Source organism: Doryrhamphus excisus, linkage group LG9 (assembly GCF_037039965.1).
Source record: "Doryrhamphus excisus strain RoL-2023G ecotype Guam linkage group LG9, RoL_Dexc_Guam_v1.1, whole genome shotgun sequence".
NCBI classification, from domain to species: domain Eukaryota; kingdom Metazoa; phylum Chordata; class Actinopteri; order Syngnathiformes; family Syngnathidae; genus Doryrhamphus; species Doryrhamphus excisus.
Genome location: NC_136365.1, coordinates 2,306,229 through 2,329,591, shown reverse-complemented (window position 1 = coordinate 2,329,591; position 23,363 = coordinate 2,306,229). Strand labels below are relative to the sequence as shown.

The 23,363-nt window shown below is 42.5% G+C and overlaps 1 protein-coding gene across 1 annotated transcript; it reads left to right on the top strand.

The window, feature by feature from the left end:
- On the top strand, positions 1-21,770 carry rnf38 (ring finger protein 38). The gene is made up of 13 exons (XM_058077191.2): positions 1-109; positions 1,132-1,775; positions 8,275-8,336; positions 16,435-16,637; positions 17,441-17,789; positions 17,862-18,023; positions 18,231-18,401; positions 18,484-18,663; positions 19,690-19,793; positions 19,875-19,959; positions 20,045-20,166; positions 21,231-21,330; positions 21,529-21,770. Exons 2-13 carry the CDS (start codon positions 1,229-1,231, stop codon positions 21,589-21,591), a joined length of 2,148 nt encoding a protein of 715 aa, XP_057933174.2. The 5' UTR covers positions 1-109; positions 1,132-1,228; the 3' UTR covers positions 21,592-21,770.
- Positions 21,771-23,363: the final 1,593 nt, after the last annotated feature.

Genomic DNA, 23,363 nt, shown 5'->3' with positions numbered 1-23,363 from the left:
ATCCAACTTGAGCGTAGAACGTTCTGTCACATTTCACGCTGACACCGAGAGCTCACACACACATGCTCTAATATCGACAGATTGGGAGCAACGTGTGCTCACATTACCGGTAAGTTCAAAACTCTAACATTTTAGAGAACATCTTAGACCCTGAACAGAGCTTATTTTAGCATAGATTCTGCGTTTGTAATTGTAGATTGGTCACTTTAACAAAAAAAAAAATCCCACCCTCCTTTGCTGTTTTTGGCTCCGAGGAGAAACAGGACCGGCTGGCAAAGTCAACGCTGATAAAGTTTTTATTCTCACGAATTTCATTATTTTTCCACTCACAACCACGCATTTTAAAGGTATTCTAGGCGTGGGTGGCAAGCAACTGGATTTTCTCCTCTTCGCTGTGTGTTGGTCGCTGTCGGAGGAGGAGGGGGTTGCTATAGCTTTTCAAGCTAGCGAGCGGAATTACGCAGGCGGGTTGAAACAAGTTTAAATTATTACAAAAGTGGTCAAAGTTGTTCTTAACTCAATTCGGATATTAACCGGGATTGAAAAGTGCCACAGTGTGTTTTCTTGTGTGGTAGAAAGGACCTTTACCACACACTACGTTCCGCGCACATACATCAAACATTAGCCGAGTGAGAATGGCTACATATAGTAGCTAATATGTGTTTTTAATGTGTTTAAAGTTGCTCGCTTTGTCATTTTACCTCTAAGGAGGTGGTGAGTTGTCGTTTAAGTCCACCCCAACCTCTTGTAGCTGACGAACGCGAATTCAATAGGTCAGTGGTGTCCATAGTGCGGCCCGAGGACCATTTGCGGCACGCCGTTGCTTTATTATTGGCCCACAGCACATTTTTGAAAAAAAGGGGGCGGGCATAGAATAACTTCATGTAAATATAAGTGGAAATATTGAGACTAATTAGTCATAACACTAAGGTTTATGTTCCACGATACATAGCCATTTTAGCCAGAAATATTTTATATAAAAATATCAAAGTGGTATCTCTGCATTCTTAGATTTTTCTGTAAGCGTTGCTCTGCTTTAGATATACCGGGGAAAGTAATAGATGTTCTTTAAGTAATAGATGTTGTGCTGCAGCTCAACTGAACTGTATATATATTTTTCATTTTAATCAGTGCCTATACGCCTACAAGCATCCTCTGTGAGTGCAAAGCAGTCAAACGCAAAAAAAAAAAAAGAAGAGAGGAAACCAAGGAAATCCCCAGAAAGGAAATGCCAATCGCAGCCACTGGACAGCCAACGACTCAAGAGCCCAGAGTTTACCCCCGGCTGCCCTCCACCCCGGAGCCGGTCCCTAAAGGGGCTGATTTATTCGATGAGGCGGGGGCCGCGGAGTCACCGGAGCGAACAGAGTACGGGGGCGTGGAGGGGGGCAGAGGAGTCGGGGGCTACAGTTACAGCCACAGCAGCACACGGAGCCTACAGCCCGCATCCATCAACAGTCCTCCACCGCAGTCTCCAGCCGCGTCCTCCTCTTTTCTTTTCCACTCCCTCCACGGCCACCAAATGGCAATGGAGCCCCCTAGGACTCGATCACGTTCTCGATCTGGATATTACCAGCAGTATAATGGTGGGAATGGAATTACTGGCAGCGGAGTCATAGGAACTAACCAGCAGCCGCACGGTGCCGGTGGTTGCTTTCCACTTGGGGCTCACAGCAGCCACGCAGAGAACCAGCAGCGAGCCCCGGGAAGTAACGCCTCTCCGGTCATCCAGAGACTTCACTCGGTTCCTGGTGCTCACCGCATCCCGGCTGAAGGTAAACAGTTTAGTGTCTCAATCAATGTGTACAAGTAAAATGTTTCGTTAGCTGCAGTATGAAGAGAAGAGTCTAACTCGAGACCAGGTTTAGGTACAGTACAGTCCAGTACCATCTTGGCTATGATGTCAGGACAGGAACACTTTCCCGGAGCCAGATTCAAAACACATGTAGCCATGAACTCAAAGCAAAGTCAAGAAAGTGACATATACACAAAAATAATACTATTCACTGATATTGTGTTGTGAGGAGTATGCAAAAAAAATGGCCACAAGTACTCTCTGTGACACTGACAGCTCTGTGCACACTGCAAAATGCGTGTCCAGGGAGCAGCGCTCGCTGCTTATTTAGCGCTGAAATAAAACCCCAATACAATTATTCCAAGTAGGGATGCTACGATCGATGGGCCACCAATTGGTATCGGACGATTTCCGGAAAGAAACATGTGATTGGCATTTGACGATAAATGCCTTTTCAAAACGGGCGGCGACGTGACGCGTCCTGACAACACAAACATGACATGAATGTGCACGTGCCGTTTTACGTCGTGTTGCTAATGCCCGTATTGAGCCGACAAGGGACGCACTCGGTCCCGTATTGCTTCGCTAGTTTGTAAAACATCAATGGTTTCACTTTGACAGCTTGACACAGGCTATGTCAACTGATGCCCCTTGTCAAACCTATTGGTGTTTTACTTTTCTCACATCTTTCTTTACACATTTTGCCTAGCTCTCAATGGCAGCAGCTAACCAGCCAGCTAGCTAGGATTATTCGCCGAGCTTCTCGTCTTCAATTCCAAATGCGATAATGGTAATGGTTTAATTTTATTTGAACATGCATCAGGTTACAATTGAGTGCATCACATAATCAATTCCCAGTTCCACATGTCCAAAAGGAAGAAGCAAAGCTTATTGTATCCTACCCCTCCATCTGGTACTTTTACAATCAGTAACTGTTACATTTGTTCACTTCCTGTCTTTCTCATATAATTTTTAATTTGTATTTATTTATTTTATTTAAAATTGTTTTATTTGTTTTATTTTTTTTGACACATACCAAAGTATGAGGTTATATGACCATAGCCAGTTACAACACTGCATTATTTCTGCCGGGGTACTGCAATGATGTCAGTCTCCCTCTAGGCTCCTTTGATTGACAGAGGCAGCATTTCAACGCCCCAGCAGCAGTAACCAATGAAATGCTTTGCTAGGATGAAATGCACTTTGGCATGAAGTTAAAATAGCTGTGTTTTTATTTTAAAGTCATATTGGTACTTACTTCTTACCTAACTTTTCAGTGGTAAGTTGTTGTTTGATGAGTGAGCGAAAAGCAGAAATACTTAGTCCTGTCCTGTGTGGTTGCACGAAAGCTAATGTCATTTAATGTAATTCCCTCCCTTTGTCTCAGTTATTTCAAACCCTTTTGACGCCAATTCTCCTTTCATATAGTGTGATACGTTTTGCTCTATTTCTGGTTTATTGTCATTTTTGTATATAACTTTACCTCCCATTTTGGATGATTAACAATTGTCCATACCTTTTTTGCCTGGAATACAAGATCCAAAGTGAAATGGATTAGAACATGGAACAAATGCTTCTAGCAGCCGCAGCAGTAGTCCAAATGTTTAAGAACATTTTTCTCAGCTGGTCATCCCAATTCTGGACCATTCTTCACCACAGTCATCTCTTGGTCCCCTTTGGTTCAAGCAACCCTCTCTGTACCCCTCTGCTCTATTTTTGTTGGCCTCCTCCTGCACATTTGTCTAATGGAAAGATCATCCTAATGGACTGCCTGGAGCAGCAGAGGGAGAGACCCTTGTGCCACTTTCTCTACCTTTATCCCGCCACTCTGTGCCTATCCACTCCATCCTTCTGCCTGCAACAGAATCGGAAACATGTACTCTGTTTTGTACTTTCCTTTGTCTTGTCGTCCAGGCAACCCCCTCTTGTTTGGAAAAGAAAATCTCCTTTGCTTGGGTTGACCATGTAGCCAGGGTTCCTGTTATCACTTCCAATAAACAACAAAGCATCTCGTTGGTCAGCAACAGTCACGGGAGAGGAGGTGAATGACCCTATGATTGCGTAATTGGCCAATATAAATGAAATCTACTGTTAAATGCGTGAAATAGACATAATGTCAGTGAAGTTGATAGGTTTTTTTTTTTATGCAGTAATCCCCCCTGGACCCACAGGTGATGAACTGAGTGAGTCACCAATGGGGAAAATAAAATTGTAATCTAAATCATTTGTTGTTGGTATGGTATGATTTGGTTATAATTAATGGATCCAAAATAAAGTGAACACATTTCCAAATATGAAAAGTTTACAGATACAATGAAATATAATGAAAAAAATCAAGGCAAGGCGAGATAATCCATGGTAAGGTAAACCATTGCGGAAAAAACGGCCCTACATTAGCCCCAGGTCCAAGGTTTGGGCTGCGATCTGGTTGGGGAGAAAAGAACTCTTTTAGACGTGACGGAGTGACTGCCAAAGGTCACTAAAAAGCCTTAAGCCAAGGGGGAGAAAGAAAGAGAACCAGAGTTAGTGGAAAATTGCAGTGCGTGGGTTAAGGCGAGGTGAATGTAAAAGAGGTGCCAAAGTCGGGGATAATAATGGAATGAAGGAATGATTAGTGCCAAGCTCTTCCAAAGGGGAGCAACCTTTTTAATTGAGATGAAGATGCAAAATAAAACTGTTCAGCCTTGAAGAGGTTAGGATACTATGATTAGGGAAAGAGCGGGAGTTGAAAATGATTTGCCGGAAGTGGCAACAGACATCACGGATTGTATAGAGAACGGAGACAGGAAGTTTTGTTGCACGGAAAGGCATGTATAATTGTTAAATGGGTTGAAATGGAGGAGATTGATTGTGATTTTGCAACTTGACTAATTAGGGAAGGCTCACCATATTCCCATGCATATGTTGGCCGCACAGTGATCTAGTGGTTAGCATGATGGCCACACAGTCAGGAGATCGGGAAGACCTGAGTTTGAATCTCTGCTTGGAGTTGGCATGTTGTCCCCATGCGTGGGTTTCCTCATGTTAGGACAAATATGCTCGAATGGTTGTTTGTCTATATGTGCCCTGCTGCTAAAATAAAGTGGGCCATTCTCCTTTTTAAATAAATATAGAAAAAGGCAACTCTCTATACAACAAACCTTCAGCTATACTCAAATCTTCAGCTATTAACAAAATATGGAGTGCCTGTTCAAGAGGACATTTAAAAATGTCTGCAACTCAAAAATAAATTAGGCAAATGTTTTCAGAAGACACAGGCACATCCTTATTTTGTGGCAGGACTGCCGACCTGTCAACTGCATCAGGCTTCGCAGCTGTCTAACTACCTTGTACATTTGTATATACATACATTAGATCTGGTTATGTAAATAATAATGACTTGAAAGTCTCACTGGACATCGCAAGTCCGTCATTTTCAGCAGGTTTTTAAAGCTGGTTTTTCCACTCTTGCAATGGGGACCATCTATTAGCAATGTGATAGGTTGCTTTTCCTTTTAACGAGGAACACAACAGGAGCGCCGTAGACATCGCACACATTCCTCACATTTGAATTACAAATACTAATATTTTCATTTGAATTACATAACTGTAGAAACTGTCTTGGGCCTGCACTTTACTCAACAACCTGACAGAAGGTGAAGTGAGAGAACAGTGATGGATGACATGCAATAAGTTATGAAAGGGACACACCAGTGCAAATCTAATCAACTAAGAGAATTTAGTTGACACTGGGACACTCAATGTTGTCAGACAGGTAGCTATAGCTCACGTCGGCTTTTCAAGTAGATGCCATTTCTTCAAAAGCTTAGTATTTGTAGTAGCAGTTGTTAAGCCAGTTGTTGCTGCTTCATCAAGGAAGTGGTTTTGGAGGCGAAATTTGACATAATGTTGCTGTATGCATGAATAAATTAAATAAGTGACTTTTCACCAAGTAGAATTCAAATTCAAATGGACCATACTGTATAAAGCATCACATGAAATAGAAGTTTATTTGCATAGCACCTTACAACATCCCTATGGTGCTTCACAACAATAAAAACAACTGAAAACAAATAAGAACATCGAATAAAATGTAACCAGAGCTCCGTGATAGACCGTAGCGCAGGTGGAAGGGATTTCCCTCAGCTTTGTATCATGGCTATTGAGAATATCTGACCCTTTCTGGCTACCAATTATCTACTGCCTGTCACTGACATTAGAGAGAGGGGCATTTTAATGGCGGGTGGCTGCAGGAGAGAGGGTCCGTGAAGATCATGGACACAGATGATGTGATAGGGAAAAGCATGAAAATGTGGATGCTGTGAGATAAAGCGGCAGGGATGTATGAGAGAGAGACAGGATGGCAGATAGGGAAGGGGGCTGGTGTCAGGGAGGGAGGGTGATGAAGTGATGGGGGAGTGCGAGTAGGGGGGGTGTGTGTGTGTGCAAGAAGTACGTCTGAGGGGAAGAGCAGAGGGGCCAGAGAGGAATGAAAAAGGGAGGAGAGGTGAAGGAAATGGATAGAAATAGCTGATGCACTCTGAGGCTTACAGAAAATCAATAGCAGTCAAGGGGGGAAGCCACAACCCCCACCCTGTGCCCTCTCTCTTCTCTTTGCTTAACTCGTTTCAGTCTCGGATTTTTCCCCTCAACTCATCCTTTCCCTCCTCAACCGTCATTTGTCTTTTGTGCAATTTGTCCTCTCCATCTCTTCCTCCACGTCGTGCTCTGCTTGTATCACACGTTTCCCATTCCCTGAACCTGTATGAGTTCACATCACACTTGTAGCGCAGCGCAAGATGTCTGTGTCAACACTCGGCGCTGTCATTTCTCCGAGATTGGACACTTTTGTATAATCTTTGTGAAAACAATCCTTGTTTTTCTGCTGCAAATGAGTGCCAACTGGTAGAAATGCTGTCAAGAATTGGCTTGCCGGTGGCCAACTCGTTTCACACACACAGTTGGTACCGGCTAAACTGACTTTGTGCCGGTAGCTGGCAGGATGAAGTGTGTTTTTCTCAATTGGAACACGCTGGTGCGTGTTTCTCACAAGCAGCTCCTACTTGTGGATAACATAGACATCAGACAGTCGAATGTAAAAATTTAGTTCACTGATTCTAAACGAATCCATAGCATAATCCTACTATACTACCTACCATCTACAGGCTCGTAGCAGAGAAGCTAAAGTGTGTGAAGTATGCAGTCCGTGTTCATCCAACAGGGACATGATGTCATCCAAACATTTTAAACCTGTACTCTAACTCCTCTGTTGTGCTTCCGAGGGTGGCTGCGACTGAATGACTGGCCTCTGACTCTATTTACCGGACTCTGACAATGTGCAAGCAAGACCTTATTCAAGAAGGGAGTGAGATTTTTGCCCATTGTGATTGGTGAATGAGTGTTCCGCACAAGAGTGCTATGCAGCGGCTCGATCCCATGAATACATCACCAGTCACCACCTTCCCCAAATCATCTCAATAGAAATGGGCTTTTAGTTGGTTTGCTGTACACTGTTACTGTTTACTTACCTCAACCTTTTCCATTCATTTACTTTTTCTTTTTTTCTGATGAAAAGCTCTTTTAAGGCTTGACAAATTCAGTGGTTCAAACCCTCACTCAGACAGCCTCTGCACCCCCCCCCCCCCTCTTTTGTTTTCAATCATGGATTTTCTTCAGAGGAGCACTGTGAACAGGAAAAAAAAATCAGCAAACCAAAATAAACTGTCTTTTTCATAGACATTTTTTGTATGTATTCCTTTTTTAGTTCTCAATTTATATAGTAAAGGTGGCCTTGTGTGGAGTGCCCTTGGGAGTGCTTACCCTTGGACCGTACTAATGCCACCATCTGTGGTGAGGGCGTCCCCAGCAAAAGGCGCACTCATGACAAAGTGGGAGGAAAAAAAACTAGCTATATTGAATAGACAACCAAGACAGTGAAAAGATGAAAGAATTGTGGATAAAAACAAAAGAGTAAAAGTCTTAGCCATGATGCAACTCCCGTTATCATCAGAAAGCTCTTCTAATCTGGGATTATTGTTTGTATTTTTCATGTGTGCACGGATGCGCATGCGTCTCCAGTGTCTCTGATCTGAAGCAAGACTATGCCATATGTGTTTGTCGCTTTGGTGCACCACAAATAGACATTTTGCACAAACATGTTTTTTTTTTTTTTATTGCTGTGGCCTACGGTATTATTCTAACCCTGCATGAGAACAATAACAACAAAAGGATTAAATGTACATCTGTAGATGGAGATAAACAAGAGACCCCCCACAGTGCTTGGCTATGACAGTGCTATCAGTTTCAACAAATGGTCTCATCACCATCTTCCCATACAGTAAACCTCATGATATGTAGAAGTACATTTTACATCTTACCATAAAGCCACACCACACACGTACTGTATGGCATTTTATAAATGTATGAAAATGCATTAAGCACTGGGCAATTTCAGATCTCCTGTCTCACTGTGTTTAAATTCTTCTTTCCTCTTTTTTTAGGAGCCTCAGGTGGGTCGTACCACTGCCATCCGGAACATGCATACGGAGAGGAGAGTGACAAGGTAAGCCACTCACCTTCTTATTATTTTAGTTAAATCAATTAAAAGTATGATAAATAACAACAAGCTCAATCATTTTGCTGGCCTTGATATATCAACGTGTGCATGCGTGTTTGTTTTCCTCCTCTCGCTCTCTACTAAAAAGACTGGATGACAACACACGGGTATGTTGGTTATATAGTGGAATGATCGGAGTGAGTGAACCCTCCTGCGAGTCAGTCCTGAGAATTATTATTTATTGGCGGGTTGAAAACAATTTGCATTTACACTGTGCCGGATTAGTAAATACGTAATTTCATCCAAACTGGAATGGATCACTGGTCGAAAACCATGTAATACACAAGGCACACGCAGATGGAAACATGTGACACACTAAACCACAGAAGAAGAAATAACATAAATCTGTCTTCCACATTCCAACGCTCATGTAGACTTATGACAAAGTGGAATTACTTCTCCAAGTCATTTTGGAGTTTAGAACAACAAAATATCAGGGAAATCGGTTGTTTCCGAAAGAGGTGGGTCGCTTGTCACATCAATCCGATATTGTCACGAATCATATGAATAAGTATAACTGATTTCGCCATGTGTGATGTTAGAAAAGGGTTGATGAGTTGATACTACTCAGAGAACAATAGTCATCAACAGGGGAGGGAGGTGTCTGTGTCGTCTTGCGAAGATCACTTTTTAATGGTGCGGCTTGGGATGAACGCAGGAGTTGGTTGTGATGAACTTCACTGCTTCTTTGCGATAGCGTGGTACTTGTCCAAGGATGGGGTTTGCCACTCCGTAGCGACGTCTGTTTCAGACTTTGTCGTTCCTGATAGCACATTAGCACATGTTATAGTTGTGATCACATGGGCTCTATCCGGGCGCTGCTGCGCGAGTCTGCTTGTATCAGAGTACTGATATCAGAGTTTTTAGATGCAGGTCGATAATGTTGATATCAGACAGATATCCGATATCAGTATTTCAGAGAACAGTAGTGTGTGAAATGGAAGACAATTGGTTATTTGGTCAGGACACAGGAAAGTACATTACGCCGATATGACAATCACAGAAGTACCGCATGTGCTTCTAATGCGTTCTCTCAAGCAAGTGCTAAAGTCTTCATTCACACATTGCGTATTTCATATGCCAGCCAAGGGTATTCGAAAGATAGTTTAGTCTTGGAGGACAAAAAGTTGTTGTACATCCACCTCGTGACATATTACTGCATTTTCAGTCAGAACAACATTGCCTGTACATGGAAAAAAGTGCATTTTTATTTGGTTGTAGTAAGCTGCACTGAAATGTCTTGAAACATTGGATGTCTGTTTTTCTGTGCTCTGTAAAACAAAGGTGAGCTTATTGTACATGTGTGCTATAGTTTTGGTTTGTAGCTCTTTTTAATATCCATATAATAATAATGTACCCGAAGCTGTATATTAAAAGCAAGCAGATGAGTTGCAAAGGAGTGGAGAAGAGGAAGGGAGGCAGGATGCTGAGGTGTTGCAAAGAGCTTGCAGGGGAGGGGGGAGGGACACAAGGCCAAAAGCAGGGAGGGGGTTTTGCTAATGATTTCACCTCCAGCTGTGGGGCTTGCTTAGAGTGAGAGAAGGGAAGGAAGGGAGAAACAGTGGCAGATGAAACAAAATGTGCTTTGAAATCTTGTTAATAGAAAGAGAACGAGTGGGGGGGGGGGGGGGGGGGTAGAGGTGTTTGTGGAAGCATACCTGTAAATATTAATGATTCTGTTCAAGCAAATAACCACATTTGCTTAGTGTGCTACACCCACAATTTTTTTTTAAGACTGTCAACTTGGACCTTGTGCTATGTGGAAGGTGTGTCTTGGCATTCATTCTAATTTGGCTATCTGCACTGACAGCGATGTCTCAACAGCTGCCTGCTACAGTAAGCCCACGTATGCCAGTGTGGACATAGCCAAGCAGAACATGGTAGGGTAGGGTAGGGTGTGTCTCTTCTCATGCTTCAGGATATCTTTCATGCCTGATGTTTGTTCTCAACTGAATGTGGACGCAGCGAAAGCAATGAGTGGAGTGTGTGTGTGTGTGTGTGGTCCTCATACAGAAGAATGTGCTGTACTATCACCACAGTGTAGTAGTGTTTCTAAGATGTTCCGTAAGGAACATTGTTGTTCTTTTTCCTTCATGTACCTACCCTGGCATTTTGGGACCAGTGGAGACGTGTTTAGACCAGACGTGTGTATGCGTGCATGTGTGAGCATGAGAGAGTTCTGGTACAACGTAAGGCCACGTTAAGCCCTATTGCTGGAAGATGCGCGCACACACACACACACACACACACTCTTTGTCTGACAACACTTCCCTCCCCCTAACATTGTCGGACAGGCCCATCAAACTTTCATACTAATGGGCAATAGTGTGTGTGTGTGTGTGTGTGTGTGTGTGTGTGTGTGTGTGTGTGTGTTATCTAAAAACCTCTTGACTTGTCCCCTCAGATTTCAGGCCGGGGTCTCGGACAGGACAGGCAGATGTAGCAAAAGGGGGAGGTATGGGAGACTGTTGTAGAGTTGAGCTTATCTGGCGTTATAACGGTGGTGGGAGAGATGGGGGTTGTCTAGTAGGGATTGGGAATGTGTGTGTGGCAGGGGGAAGGACAGGAATCTCAGGCTTGGGATGGAAGAGTCTTGCTTGGATATGAAAATGGGCACAGTGGATGTCCCAGGGGTTTTGGGGTTGGGGCAAGCTTGGAATAGGAAGAGAGGGGGGTTTTCTAGAGGCACATGGAGATTTGAGTGTGGGGGTTGAATGCGAGTGGCTTCTGTAGATATCTCAATACATATCAACTGTAATAAAATAATATTGCACACTTGTAGTATTGACAACAATATTATACTACTGTAAGCACATATCTACAGTGGTGTGAAAAAGTGTTTGCCTCCTTCCTGATTTATTTATTTTGCATGTTTGTCACATTTCGATGTTTAAGATCATCAAATAAATTTAAATATTAGTAAATGACAACAGAATTGAACACAAAATGCAGTTTTTAAATGATACTTATTATTAAATCCAAACCAACATGACCCGGCGTCGACAAATTGATGTTCCCCTCGTTAAACCATAACTGAGATTAATGAGATTAATTAATTGATGATCCCCAAAATCTTTGGGGAAAATACTTGAACTAATGCTGAGCGATATGGACCAAAACCCACATCCACAAAGTGAGTTTAGACATAAGTTAAAGCCAAATATGCATGCAAAGTTTTATTAAAATGTAAACAATCCTATACAATTCAATAACCGCTGAAATAAAATAGTATATTTAAATAAATATCGAAAAAAATTAAGCTAAGGTTAAATCTTTAGTGCAATAGTCTTGTAATTGTATCAGAGGCCAAAAAAGCTGATTCGGAAATCCCATTTGCTGCGCCTTCTCACTATATCGCAAAATGTTTTCTAATATATTGATCTGATTTGAGTTTCTATAACTTTTAATATATGTGGACTATTTAGAGGTGTCGCACAGTGCTATTGGAGGAGAAATTAAAAGTGGGACAGTGAGAGTACTTTATAGTTTTCCTACAGTGTTGCCTGCATACTTAATAGATAATGCGACTAGAATATATAAAAAGGCCACTGCAGAAGAGCATGGTCTCATTTTCCCCCTGAATTTCTGTTTTACTTCTTTGTTTTGAAGACAAATCAGTGTCTTTGTGTAATGACTTTAAACCTCAATTACAAACTGTTCCCAGGACATGTACATACAGATATTGTAGCACCTTGTGAGACTATTTTGCAGTGTGACACATACACAGTACAAGAAGAATTTTCTTTTTTTAAGTGAGTTTGTTCCCTAAGAGAGTCATTCTGTGTCCCTCCCCTGGTACTGGTTTGTGTTTTGCAAGGAAACAAGAGTCTCTTTAAACAGGCAAGACAACCATTACAAACAAAGTAGCAAAGCTATAAAAAATGTTCTGTCATTGGAGATGCCACCCACTACAGATCTGCACATCTCCACCCACACCAAGTAACACCAATGACAGCCTGGACCTCTGCCTCAGTGCTTCACACTGCGCTTTTATTATTTTAGCCTCACTTGCGTTGACCTGCTGTCACAAAAAGTGCTCTTTTTTGGGGGGGGTTATTTGCTGTTGAAGGGGTTTTGTTGGTTATTTGACTATTTGTTGCCGTCTGGTGTTATGTTACACTTAAAGGGGAAGTGCACTTTTTGGGAAATTTTGCTCATCATTCACAATCCTTATGTGAATCACAAACATATATTTATTTCCCTTTTTGTGCATTCTAGCACGAGACAAAAGTTCATATGAGCTAGCTAACAATGGGCGTCATGGGAATACCTATTTTGACACTAAAGCCCTCACAAAACAAATAAAAACATCAACAGTGTTCCATTTACAAAACTGCCTTGTATAACCAAGCTACAGCAATATTTTTATTGTAGCAGCTAATATGGAAAAATATATTTATCTAGCGGACTAACACGACGCCCGGCTCGCCGCTCACCTCAGTGACATTCACAGATGGAAGAGTGGACACCTAGCGCTCAATTTCACTACAAAGACTCAACAAGATGCTCGTTTGCCGTTAGCATTTTTTTACCTGAGGACTTGAGGACAAGTCTTGTGCTGGAAGACATTGTCAGTGTTGTCGCTGTATCTATGCTGTGGTTGTTGACGGAAGTATCAATACAAAAGAAGTTTCAATAGTGTTTTCAACAAAATACAGCAAGACATTGCAACTGTTACATGTTATCATCAAGCATGTTAATGCTTGATCACAGCATGTATATCAAACGATGCAATATTGTTAGAAAATTTTAATAGAGGGCTTCATAGTCAAAATAGGTGTCCCAATGATGTGCATTGTTAGCTAGCTCACCGTAACTCATTTTCTTGTTATAATGCACACAAAGGATTGTCACGTAAGGATTGTGAATGTTGGGCAAAATTACAAAAAATATTTGCAAACAGTTCAAAAACAAATGCTGATGCAAACATTAAAGTGGGGAAAAAGTAGACTACGAAGAAAATAATAACCCAAACATGCACCATGTTACTAGACTTAACACAGGGGACCAAACTCCATTTTATGTAACAATGTAGCTGGTTTCAAATCATAGAAAATTCCAACTAAATGGATTGCATTTAAGAAAAATAATTTAACAAAGGCATTAATTTGGGAATATATGAGACCCTGTAAATCCAGCATGGAAGTATGAAGTGAAGCGGGGCGCTGTGTATATCCTTATTTCACCTTTAAACGCTTTATAATAGTCTTATATTAGATAATGGTGGACAAGTGAAATGAGTTGCATCTGTGTTTGTTTATCTCAGAGATGCTACTTGCATGATGTTAAAGCGCTGTAACACGTTCTTGAAAACTTGCGTGGAAAAAAATGGAACGTTCTGTGTTCCTGTGTTCTATGTTTTTACAAGGTCACAGCTTACCATGGTGTAAAAACATGAAGTTTCTTTTGCTATTTGTCTCACCATTTCTCGGCTGCAGTCAAGTGAGAGAAACAGGAAGAATTGCACCTCGCTGGTCTGTGTGTTTGTGTGTGAGGGGGAGGGGCCAGGTACTCGGGCAGGGAGCAGTGCAGAGAGTAGCAAAAAAGGTGAATTTAAAATTTGTACACTGTGTGGCTATATTGAATTATTATTTGTTTTGTTTTTGCATCGTATAGTAACTTGTGTATGTAGATTGATATCAGAAGAGATGTACAACCCTACATTTTACTAGGAATAAACTGAATGCATGACAGTATGTATTTGGGTGTAATATGTCTTTACGTAGGGCTACACGACGCACGAGTGGTTAGCGCACAGCTAGGAGACCCGAGTTTGATTCCACCCTCTGTCATCCCTGTGTTGAGTTAGCATGTTTTCCCCATGCTACAAACAATGATTGTTTGTCTATATGTGCCCTGTGATTGGTTGGCGACCAGTCCAGGGTGCACCCCGCCTTTTGCACAAACACAGCTTGGATAGGCTCCAGCACCCCCGCGACCCTCGTAGTAGAAAATGAATATTTACCAATATTTACCTTCTACATTTGCCATAGGCTGGTCAAGCTTAGCTCTCAACTGATGGGTGACTGTCACAACACTGCTGCGTATTTGACTCTAGGCCAGGGTCGGCAACTTGTGGCTCTACAGCCTCGTTGTTGTGGCCCCCTTCTTAATGCACTTTTTTTTAAAACCATTAAAATATCCATCTTCCTGTAAGACTGTGAATGCATGGCTGAGTTCTGACTGGCCTTTGGATGACTGCGAAGAAGGCAGAGGAAGTAGTTTTTTCGCCTGCCAGTCCACTGGTTCGAGCAGCGTTAACACAGTGAACTAAAAGGGAGAGGCTGTCGGTTCACTGTGCTGCACATTTTTTTGGGGCCTCCAGTCGTGAGGTTTAACAAAAGTTCTATCATTTATAACCCCATTGGTTGGCATCTGTTACACATGTACACTCTACTTATGTTGTATTCTATTGTAACATTAAGGAAGCTTTTTAAAGCTTATAAGCTATTATGTTTTGCAGCTCCATACAATTTTTTTTTGCATGGGCGAGGGGGGCAAAATGGCTCTCTTGATAATAAAAGGTTCCTGACCCCCGCTCTAAACTGACAATACATTCAGTTCAGGCTTGTTCGAACAGCGCAGCGAGCCTCCAAGCAGGTTCAGTAGGTATTGTTCTTTACAGGCTGGAGAACACAAACAGTGGCAGCTGTCCATGTGTGACTGTATGTCTGCAGGCGTTTCCATAACTGTGTGTGTTGTGTGTGTGTGTGTGTGTGTGTGTGTGTGTTTCTGCAGCCTGCTCTCCAGCTGTTTCCTTTTAGCTTTCACACTGCTCTCAAGGTTGTTGAGTTGTGTGCGCGCATGTGTGTGTGTGTGTTAAGCCACAGCCGCGGAGTCATTTTTTTATCACACTTTACCAATGTGTCTCTCCCATGAAGGGGGTAGAGGTGTAAGCAGGGGTTGAGGAAGAGGCGGTGAGGGGTATACGTATGTCAAACTTGCCAGCCCACATTTTTTTTGTTTGTTCATGTGATCAAACATGTGACACCTGGGTCACACACGGAAAAGTGGAATCTCGTTGAACACACTACTCTACTGGTCAGCTTATACCTGTACATGGGGAAAAATTGTGAAACAATAAAACACTACTTTTGACTTTGATAACCAGAGACTTATGGGTTGCTGTGCTCTCCCATCCCTCTGGCCAACAATTCATACAACTGCTGAGACGGCTAGACGCAACTTTTGTATATTTTCTTGCGGTCTTGCGGTCGGTGCATTGTTTAAAAAAAAAAAAAAAGGTACCAAAAGACAAATAATACATCATACATAATACATGCTGAGATCATGACCTCATAACAATGGTTCAAACTCTTTTGTGTTTCTTTTTTTTTTTTTTTTTTTTTTTTAAACTGTGTCAAATTGTATGGCCTCAGAGGTTCCACTATATTCAAAGTAACACAGCAAAATACGACAGTAGTTGTACCGCAATTGCTGCCTGGCTCATGCACTGGCGGGATGACTCTGCGCTGACACATGAACTTGTGTGACTGTTGCTCCAAAAGTGAGAGTCACTGCCTTACAGTAAGTGACGTGAGTCACTGATGACTTGATAGTGCTGCTGACTGACCATTTATATTCTCAACCTGGAGGACTACTCGGTGTGTGTGTGTGTGTGTGCGTACGCAACAGGCGTGAGAGTGTCATGTGTCGCTGTCTTTTTGTCTTCTCTTTTGAGAAAGACGAGCCATCCAGTTGAGGGTGTGTATGAATGACTCCCTTATGGGGCCTGTGAGAGCCTGTCTTGCCTCTTGCATTTCCGCACTGCAAGAGGAAGTGACTCTGAACCCCGAGGGCCTCTGAGCACTGATGGTGTAATGTGCCCACGCTCTTGCGCGCACACACATGCACATAGAAGCACCAACATAGAGAGGTGTGCACATACAGGAAATACCATGAGTCACAAAGACGCTTAGTGTCTCAGCATTTGTACGGATTGTCGGCCAGAGGGATGGGAGAGCACAGTGAAATGGATTTCATTGGAGCGCTACGGGTCACTAACCGCAACAACCCAACCACTTTCCGACCCCTCCCTCCCCAGAGTGAAGAAAGCCCCAGTCCAAAGCGCCAGAGGCTGTCCGGCCAAGCTGTCTTGGAGCAGCTAACCTCTTCCGCCTCACCACCGTCCACCCCTTCTCCCCCCATCCGCCCCTGGGAGTCGGGGCCTCCAAGCAGGAGACCATCTCACCCCCACACACACTACCACCAAGAGAGATCTCTCACGCCTGCTCGCCACAGACGCAGGTACCACCTTACAGATTTCTACTTATTCCTTCTGTTAAAACGGCGCAAGTCAGGGGTGCTCACACTTTTTCGACCTGAGAACTGCATTTAAAATGACCACATCCCAAAGATCTACCTCCTAGTATAAACATAGCGAATATATTTTTTTTGTATATTTAGAAATGGGAGTTTTTACGTATGTACATTTTACATCTATATGTAAAAGGGTGCACACACTTTAGTTACAAGACGGAATTATATACTGCACCTCTTACACATATGTGTTTAAATATAATGTGTGTGTGTATATACGTATATATAATATACACACACACACACATACATACATCCAGTTAGCATTTACTATCAGACTTTATCCAAAATACAATGCAGCCGAAGTCGAGGCAACTGGTTTCAACAATGAGCAGATTGAAATGGTAGTTTCAGATACAAAAGTATAGAAAACAAACGCAGCCACCAAAACTAATTAATTTGATTTCTATATAACTAGCCGCTACAGATGAATGGATCATTTTTGTATCTGCCGCTTACCGCCGAGTTAGGTTTATCTGTATAATCTATAATAATAAAAATGAAAGTTCCATATCCATTTTGCTGGAGACATCTGTTCACCGCTTACGTTGGCGCAGAGGCACAAGAGCGAATCAGCAGGGGCGCTTGATTTCAGATGAGTGATGTCATATGACATCTACAAAGTTTATGTGCTATCGAACCACACTACCATCACAATCGACAGGTAGCTCGCAATCGACATAATGGACACCCCTGGCATAAATGATTCCTAAATGTGATCCTCCTCTCAGCCCCCCAGCCAGACGTCAGCGTGGCCGCATCTCGAGAGCTCCTCGCCACTTGCCTCCTCATCACCCCTCTCCTCAAGGACCTGCGCCAACAGAGTTCCATGACGAAAACTTGCACCACGGCTCGCATCCGTCGTTGCACCAGACCTACCCAACACACACCCCCAGCCCCTACAGCCAGCCCCCCACACCTGGAACTGGTTCAGAGGATCCCAGAGCTTTCCATCCTCCCACCATGTCCCCACGGCTACTGCACCCGGCTGCACACTCCCACCATAATCATCAGCAGCAGCAGCAACAGCATCATGCAACGTCGCAGCAAGATGCCATGGTCATGGATTTACATGAACAGGTATGCCTCATATCTGCTTATGTTGGCGTGTCCGTGCGTTCATTCGCTAACTGTTGCATGGCTTATCTCCAGCTCCAGCAAGGCAGTGTACCCGTCTCCTATACTGTGACTCCAGTTGCACCTCATGGCCTTGCAGCACCACTGTGCAATGGTCACCTTCCCCCCAGCTGCTCTACACAACAACAAGTTCCTGCCTGCAGTGTGGTCTTCAGCACTGGACAACATTACCACCCGGTGAGAGCACAGTCGACTGTTGGAGTGTGGGTGCTGCTTATTTAGGAGAAATTAAGTCTGCAATACTTAAACTACTGTAGAACATGGCAATGCAAGCAATAGTTTTCTTGTTTGACTTTGGTGCCACCTTGTGACAGAATGTGGTACGTCAGGATCTTGTGCTAATAAAAAAAATGTTTTTCCCTCCCCTCACCTTCCTTTTTTCAGATGTTGCAGGCATGTTCAATGCAGCATTTGCCCGTACCCTATGCCTTTCCTTCTCTACTGTCCAGCGACCCTCAGTTCCTTCTGCCCCCCCCACCCCATCTCTCTCATCACCCGACTCACCTCCATCCCCATGGCCAGTTCTTGCCTTTCCAAACGCAACAGCCACGATCGGTAATACACTGACACTTTTTTTAATGAGTCATTCTTGATGATTTCAGTTATGTTTCAAGGATTTATATTGTTTGTTTCTCAGCCCTTGCAGAGGATCGAAAACGAGGTAGAGCTTCTAGGAGAGCAGTTGTCAGTTGGTGGAGGATTCAGCTACGCACATCACCACCACCACCACCACCAGCCTCCGGCTACCCTCCCGCCATCCACACCACTCCACTTTCTTTCACACCACGACCACCTGTCACAGGAACTCTTCACAATGGTGAGTATGTTGATTTAGTACTTTCATCATCATCATCATCAAGGCCTCAAAAGGGTTGGGGTGGAGTAAGCGAATTACGAACGAGATCCGCCTTCCACCTAATATATATATGGATGACATGACCACTATGTAGCATGCACCAGGTGGTACATCAAGTATGCCAAGTGGGCCTGGAAGAAAATAAAGTGGATTGCGATGTTGTCTGTCTTACCAAGCAAGGACGTGCAAGGATGTATGACGTGGGAATGCTTAGACAGAAGAAAGGTCAGCTGGCCGGAGCTCTTGGAAATGGAGACAAAACATCAGCTTCACCATCAGCGCTACCTATGATGTGCTCCCACTTCCAAACAATATTACACAACATATTCTGACCAGTTGTGAGACTAGCCTCATAGAAGGCTGTGACACCTGGAGGCACAATCAGGTCCTAAAGAGTCTGGCTCTTCAGTACTCTTCAGAGTAAGCAGTGACCATCAATTTTTACCCCTTTGAGCAGGCAATTCCAGAATGGCATCAACATTCATTTGAGAGAGTGAGGGAAAGCCAAACCATCCTCCAACCAAATCAGGATCTTGGCCAGCAACTAATATTTCCACCGGCGATGGCAGCCACCACTCTTAGACCAGACATGGTAACCTTCACCGAAATCTGTATACATCAGACATCAATCCCATTGAAGAATTAATCTGAAGAGGCCTATGAGCACAGGAAATTGCACACACGCAGCAAGCAGGATGGAATGGAATCTATCCAGTTGAAGTGGGATGCAGAGGATTTTTGTCTTCCATCGTCAAGATGCAGAAGGAGCTTGGTATCCAAGGTCAGGTTCTGCGGCAGACAATTAAATCGGTCTCTGAAGTGGCCGAAAGAAGCAGTCAGTGGATATGGATTAAGGGGAAGAACGGGATGGGTTTGAGGAACACAAGATGACCCGCTCACGCGCCGCTCCAGTGTTTCATTACTCTCTGTGTAATTTTGGTCAGAATCATGAGGAATCAGTTTTCTCTCTCGTCTCGTCTTTATCAGCCATATCCCCACTTCATGCCTCGGCGTTTCACCAGCCGGCGCTACCGCTCCCAGCAGGCTGTGCCATCTTCAAGCTACCATCCCAGCTTCCTGCCTTACTTCTTGTAAGTAATTTTAACTTCTGATCGATCAATTCAGGGCAAAACGAGGAGAAAACAATTACATTACTCTTCTTTTCAACCCAGGTCCATGCTTCCCGTCCCACCAAATGTAGCTCCCACCATCAGTCTAGAGCTGGATGTGGATGATGGAGAGGTGGAGAATTATGAGGTAGTTGTGAATCCACACCAAAACGGTGGTTCATTCCTGAGTATTTTGTAAACATCGACCCTCTTACTGTACGTGCAACTTCCAGGCCTTGCTGAACCTTGCTGAGCGTCTAGGAGAGGCCAAGCCACGTGGTCTTACTAAGGCGGATATAGAACAGCTCCCATCGTACAGGTTCAACCCCAACAACCATCAGTCTGAGCAAACACTGTGAGTACCTAAAATCAATGCACTTGTTAGGGGCATCACAAGATCTTTTGTCACAAGATTAATTTGCAATCAATCAATTAATTAATCACAGAATAAATTCAAATGAACTCTATGCCGGCTTTCCTTTTTTTGAGGGTTCACTCGGTGGGTGGAAGTGGTAACATACACAAAGGGTGCAAGGGGGTAACATAGTAGAAATTAATTTAGTAGATTGCAATATACTGTCTTATGTTTATAGGGCTGTCATATGCTTAATTTCAAATTGTAATGAAATTAATCGGTTTACAAATTAATCGCGATTAATCACCATCTGAACTATGTGTGAAATATTCCCCATTACTGTATTTTTTGAACAAAAAGATAAATGACGGGACAAAATGTTATATATTTGCATCTGTTAACAGCTCCAAATCAACGGAAAATGTATATCATGCTAAAAGATACTACACATCTCTGAAAAGCTAAACCACTAGCCTCTTAAACAGTAGCAAAACATCTGAGACATACTTTAACCTTGTCATGAGCCACGATGGGTTGCGTTCAAAGACATCACAGATATCTTCAAGTTGAACTGTTTTCAGTAGATGTGCTTTCCAAGCATACTTCAATGTAGGAAAATGTACTTCGGCAGTATGAGTTACGATAGTCAGCGATAAGAATATCTGCACACTCACTGCAGAATATCATACACTCTAAATAAAGACATTTTTCCGAGTGCCCCTGAATGTACCTCACTGTTGTCCTGTGACAATGAGTGTAGTTCCAAGGAGGACCATAGATTTGTTTGTGAGTTGAAGATACATAATATATGGTGTTGGAATTACACCGCTGTTGATGTGTTAAGTTATAGAAGAACATTAGACACTAAAATTTTAACGTCATTAATTAGATGAAATTGTTACTGCCGTTAATGCCCTACTTTTGACAGCCGTAAATATTTGTAATTGTACTCTCTCGTCTCGACTCGTAGACCCAGGCTTGTGTATGGTCTCGTGTCTCCGCCAGCACTCGTGCTGAATAACTCTTCTTCTCGTGGTGTGACATGCTCCAATCTTGTCTTCCAGATGTGTGGTCTGTATGTGCGACTTTGAGTCTCGCCAGCTCTTAAGAGTCCTACCGTGCAATCATGAGTTCCATGCCAAGTGCGTGGACAAGTGGCTTAAGGTGAGTCAAGATTTGAATGCGCTTAAAATGTACCAACTTCTTGTTTCCACCCAACACGAGACACTGACGATGAGATGAATAATGTTGTAAGGGAGCTAATCATAGTGTTCCTGTTTTTAAAGCTGAAAGCTTTACTCCTAATGTAAAACTGGTCTGGACCAGCTTTTTTTTAATTGCATTATTCTGTCTTGTGTCCAGGCTAACCGGACTTGTCCTATCTGTCGAGCTGATGCATCGGCGGTTCAACGGGATTCTGAGTGACCCCAATAGACAATTGACACTCTTTTGGGTGCATCATCATGGACTTTAATGGGACCAGTATTCCTTTGTCGCACATGCAAGAGGAAAATAAACAGTCCAACTTTCTACTGATTGTTCCATCTTGGACTACTGTGCCCTCCACGCTGTTCTGCCTTGTGTGCACACTCTTTTTTTTTTTTACAATAAATGGCCTTTTGAAAACACGTATGCACAGCAGACTCACAGACACCACACTTCCACTTGAACAGGAAAGACTTATTTTGAAAGCTTCCATGTCATTGTCGGAACAAATTTTGTTTATCTGTGCTATTCTAGTGGAATGTACTGCAAGTATTTCCACGCTCCTCCAAACTCGTTTTAATTGACAGTCGGTTAATTACATTTCTGTCTGTGTTCCTCGGCATTCCTCGGTGGGAGATCAATTTGTACGGGGTGGGAAAAATATGTTGCACTGTGACTGAATGCTGAAGAAGACCGACTTTCCAACGGCAAATAATAATGTACTTTACTGTCTGTAAGCACGCGTGTGTGGTTCTGTCTTCCTGTATGTACACACACACACACACACACACACATCATCTCTGTAAGGCATAATGTAACTCATTCACCCCGGACACAGGAAAGGCTTTATGATGTAACTCATCACTATTTATCACGTTATTTGTCTCAATGTGACAACCAAATGAAGGCCTTACATAGAATGCACAGGTGCATCAGAGGTGATGTGAAATGATTTTTTTTTTTACATTATTTGCAGTACAACTTCTACCACACAGTGTAATCATAATAGGGTGGAGCAAATATAGTTTTACAAAAAAGAACAAAAATAATGAACTCTGGAAGTGTTTTTTTTCTGTATCATGTCATCCATGGAAAAGCAGGATATTATTTTTTTGCCCTGTGTGGTCAAAGGTAACTGGATGTATCCATTGTGTCTTTGAATAGTTTTTTTTTGTTGCTTGGTACACTAGCAATTACCTCAGTCTCTATTTAAGGCTTCCCTAAAATGTTATGATTTATTGCATTTTGCTTACTTTTTTTTCCCCCTCCATGCGAGTTTTTTATTTTTATATGAAACACCATTGGTAGTTACATGGTGTATTATGTGGGTAACCAAAATCATTTGAAGGCTGTTGATGAAATTTTTAACAAACATTTGTACATTTTGTATGAGAGTTATTACTAGTAATACTTTATCAAGTAGTGCAATGGACTTCTTTAATCCCCTGCCCTGCCTTTTGTATTGCAAAAGCTGGTTCAATAATAAATGTATAACATCGTCTTCTAAAATGTGCTTAATTTAAAACTGCCTTCGATGTTTGTGAAGGATTTCAAGGTTTTTGCTATTTTGCGTATTGCATTTTCCGCAGTATAGGTGGCGGTAGATGGACAACGCCTGTGTTTAAAGAGCAATGTTTTTTACCGCAAATAATGCATCCTTTAGAGATTTCATTTTTAAGAGTAACACGTTGGTATATATTCATATCTGTGAGACCTATTTCGTTTTAAAAGTTGATTAGTCCTAAAATGTCGTCTATTTGTAATTTGAATTAAATCGATTACACTGTTAATGTAGCTACAGTATATGACGACAACATCACTTTCGACAAAGTGGCCTTTAATCTCAAAGATGTTATAAGGCACAACGCGTACTAACAGCCATAATTTTGTTTTAACGTCATTGTGAGAATAAAACCTTCCATGTTTTCTACCTGCCCACATCTAAATCTGAAGAAACTTTGTTTTAATGTTCATTCGTTATGCAGAGAAGT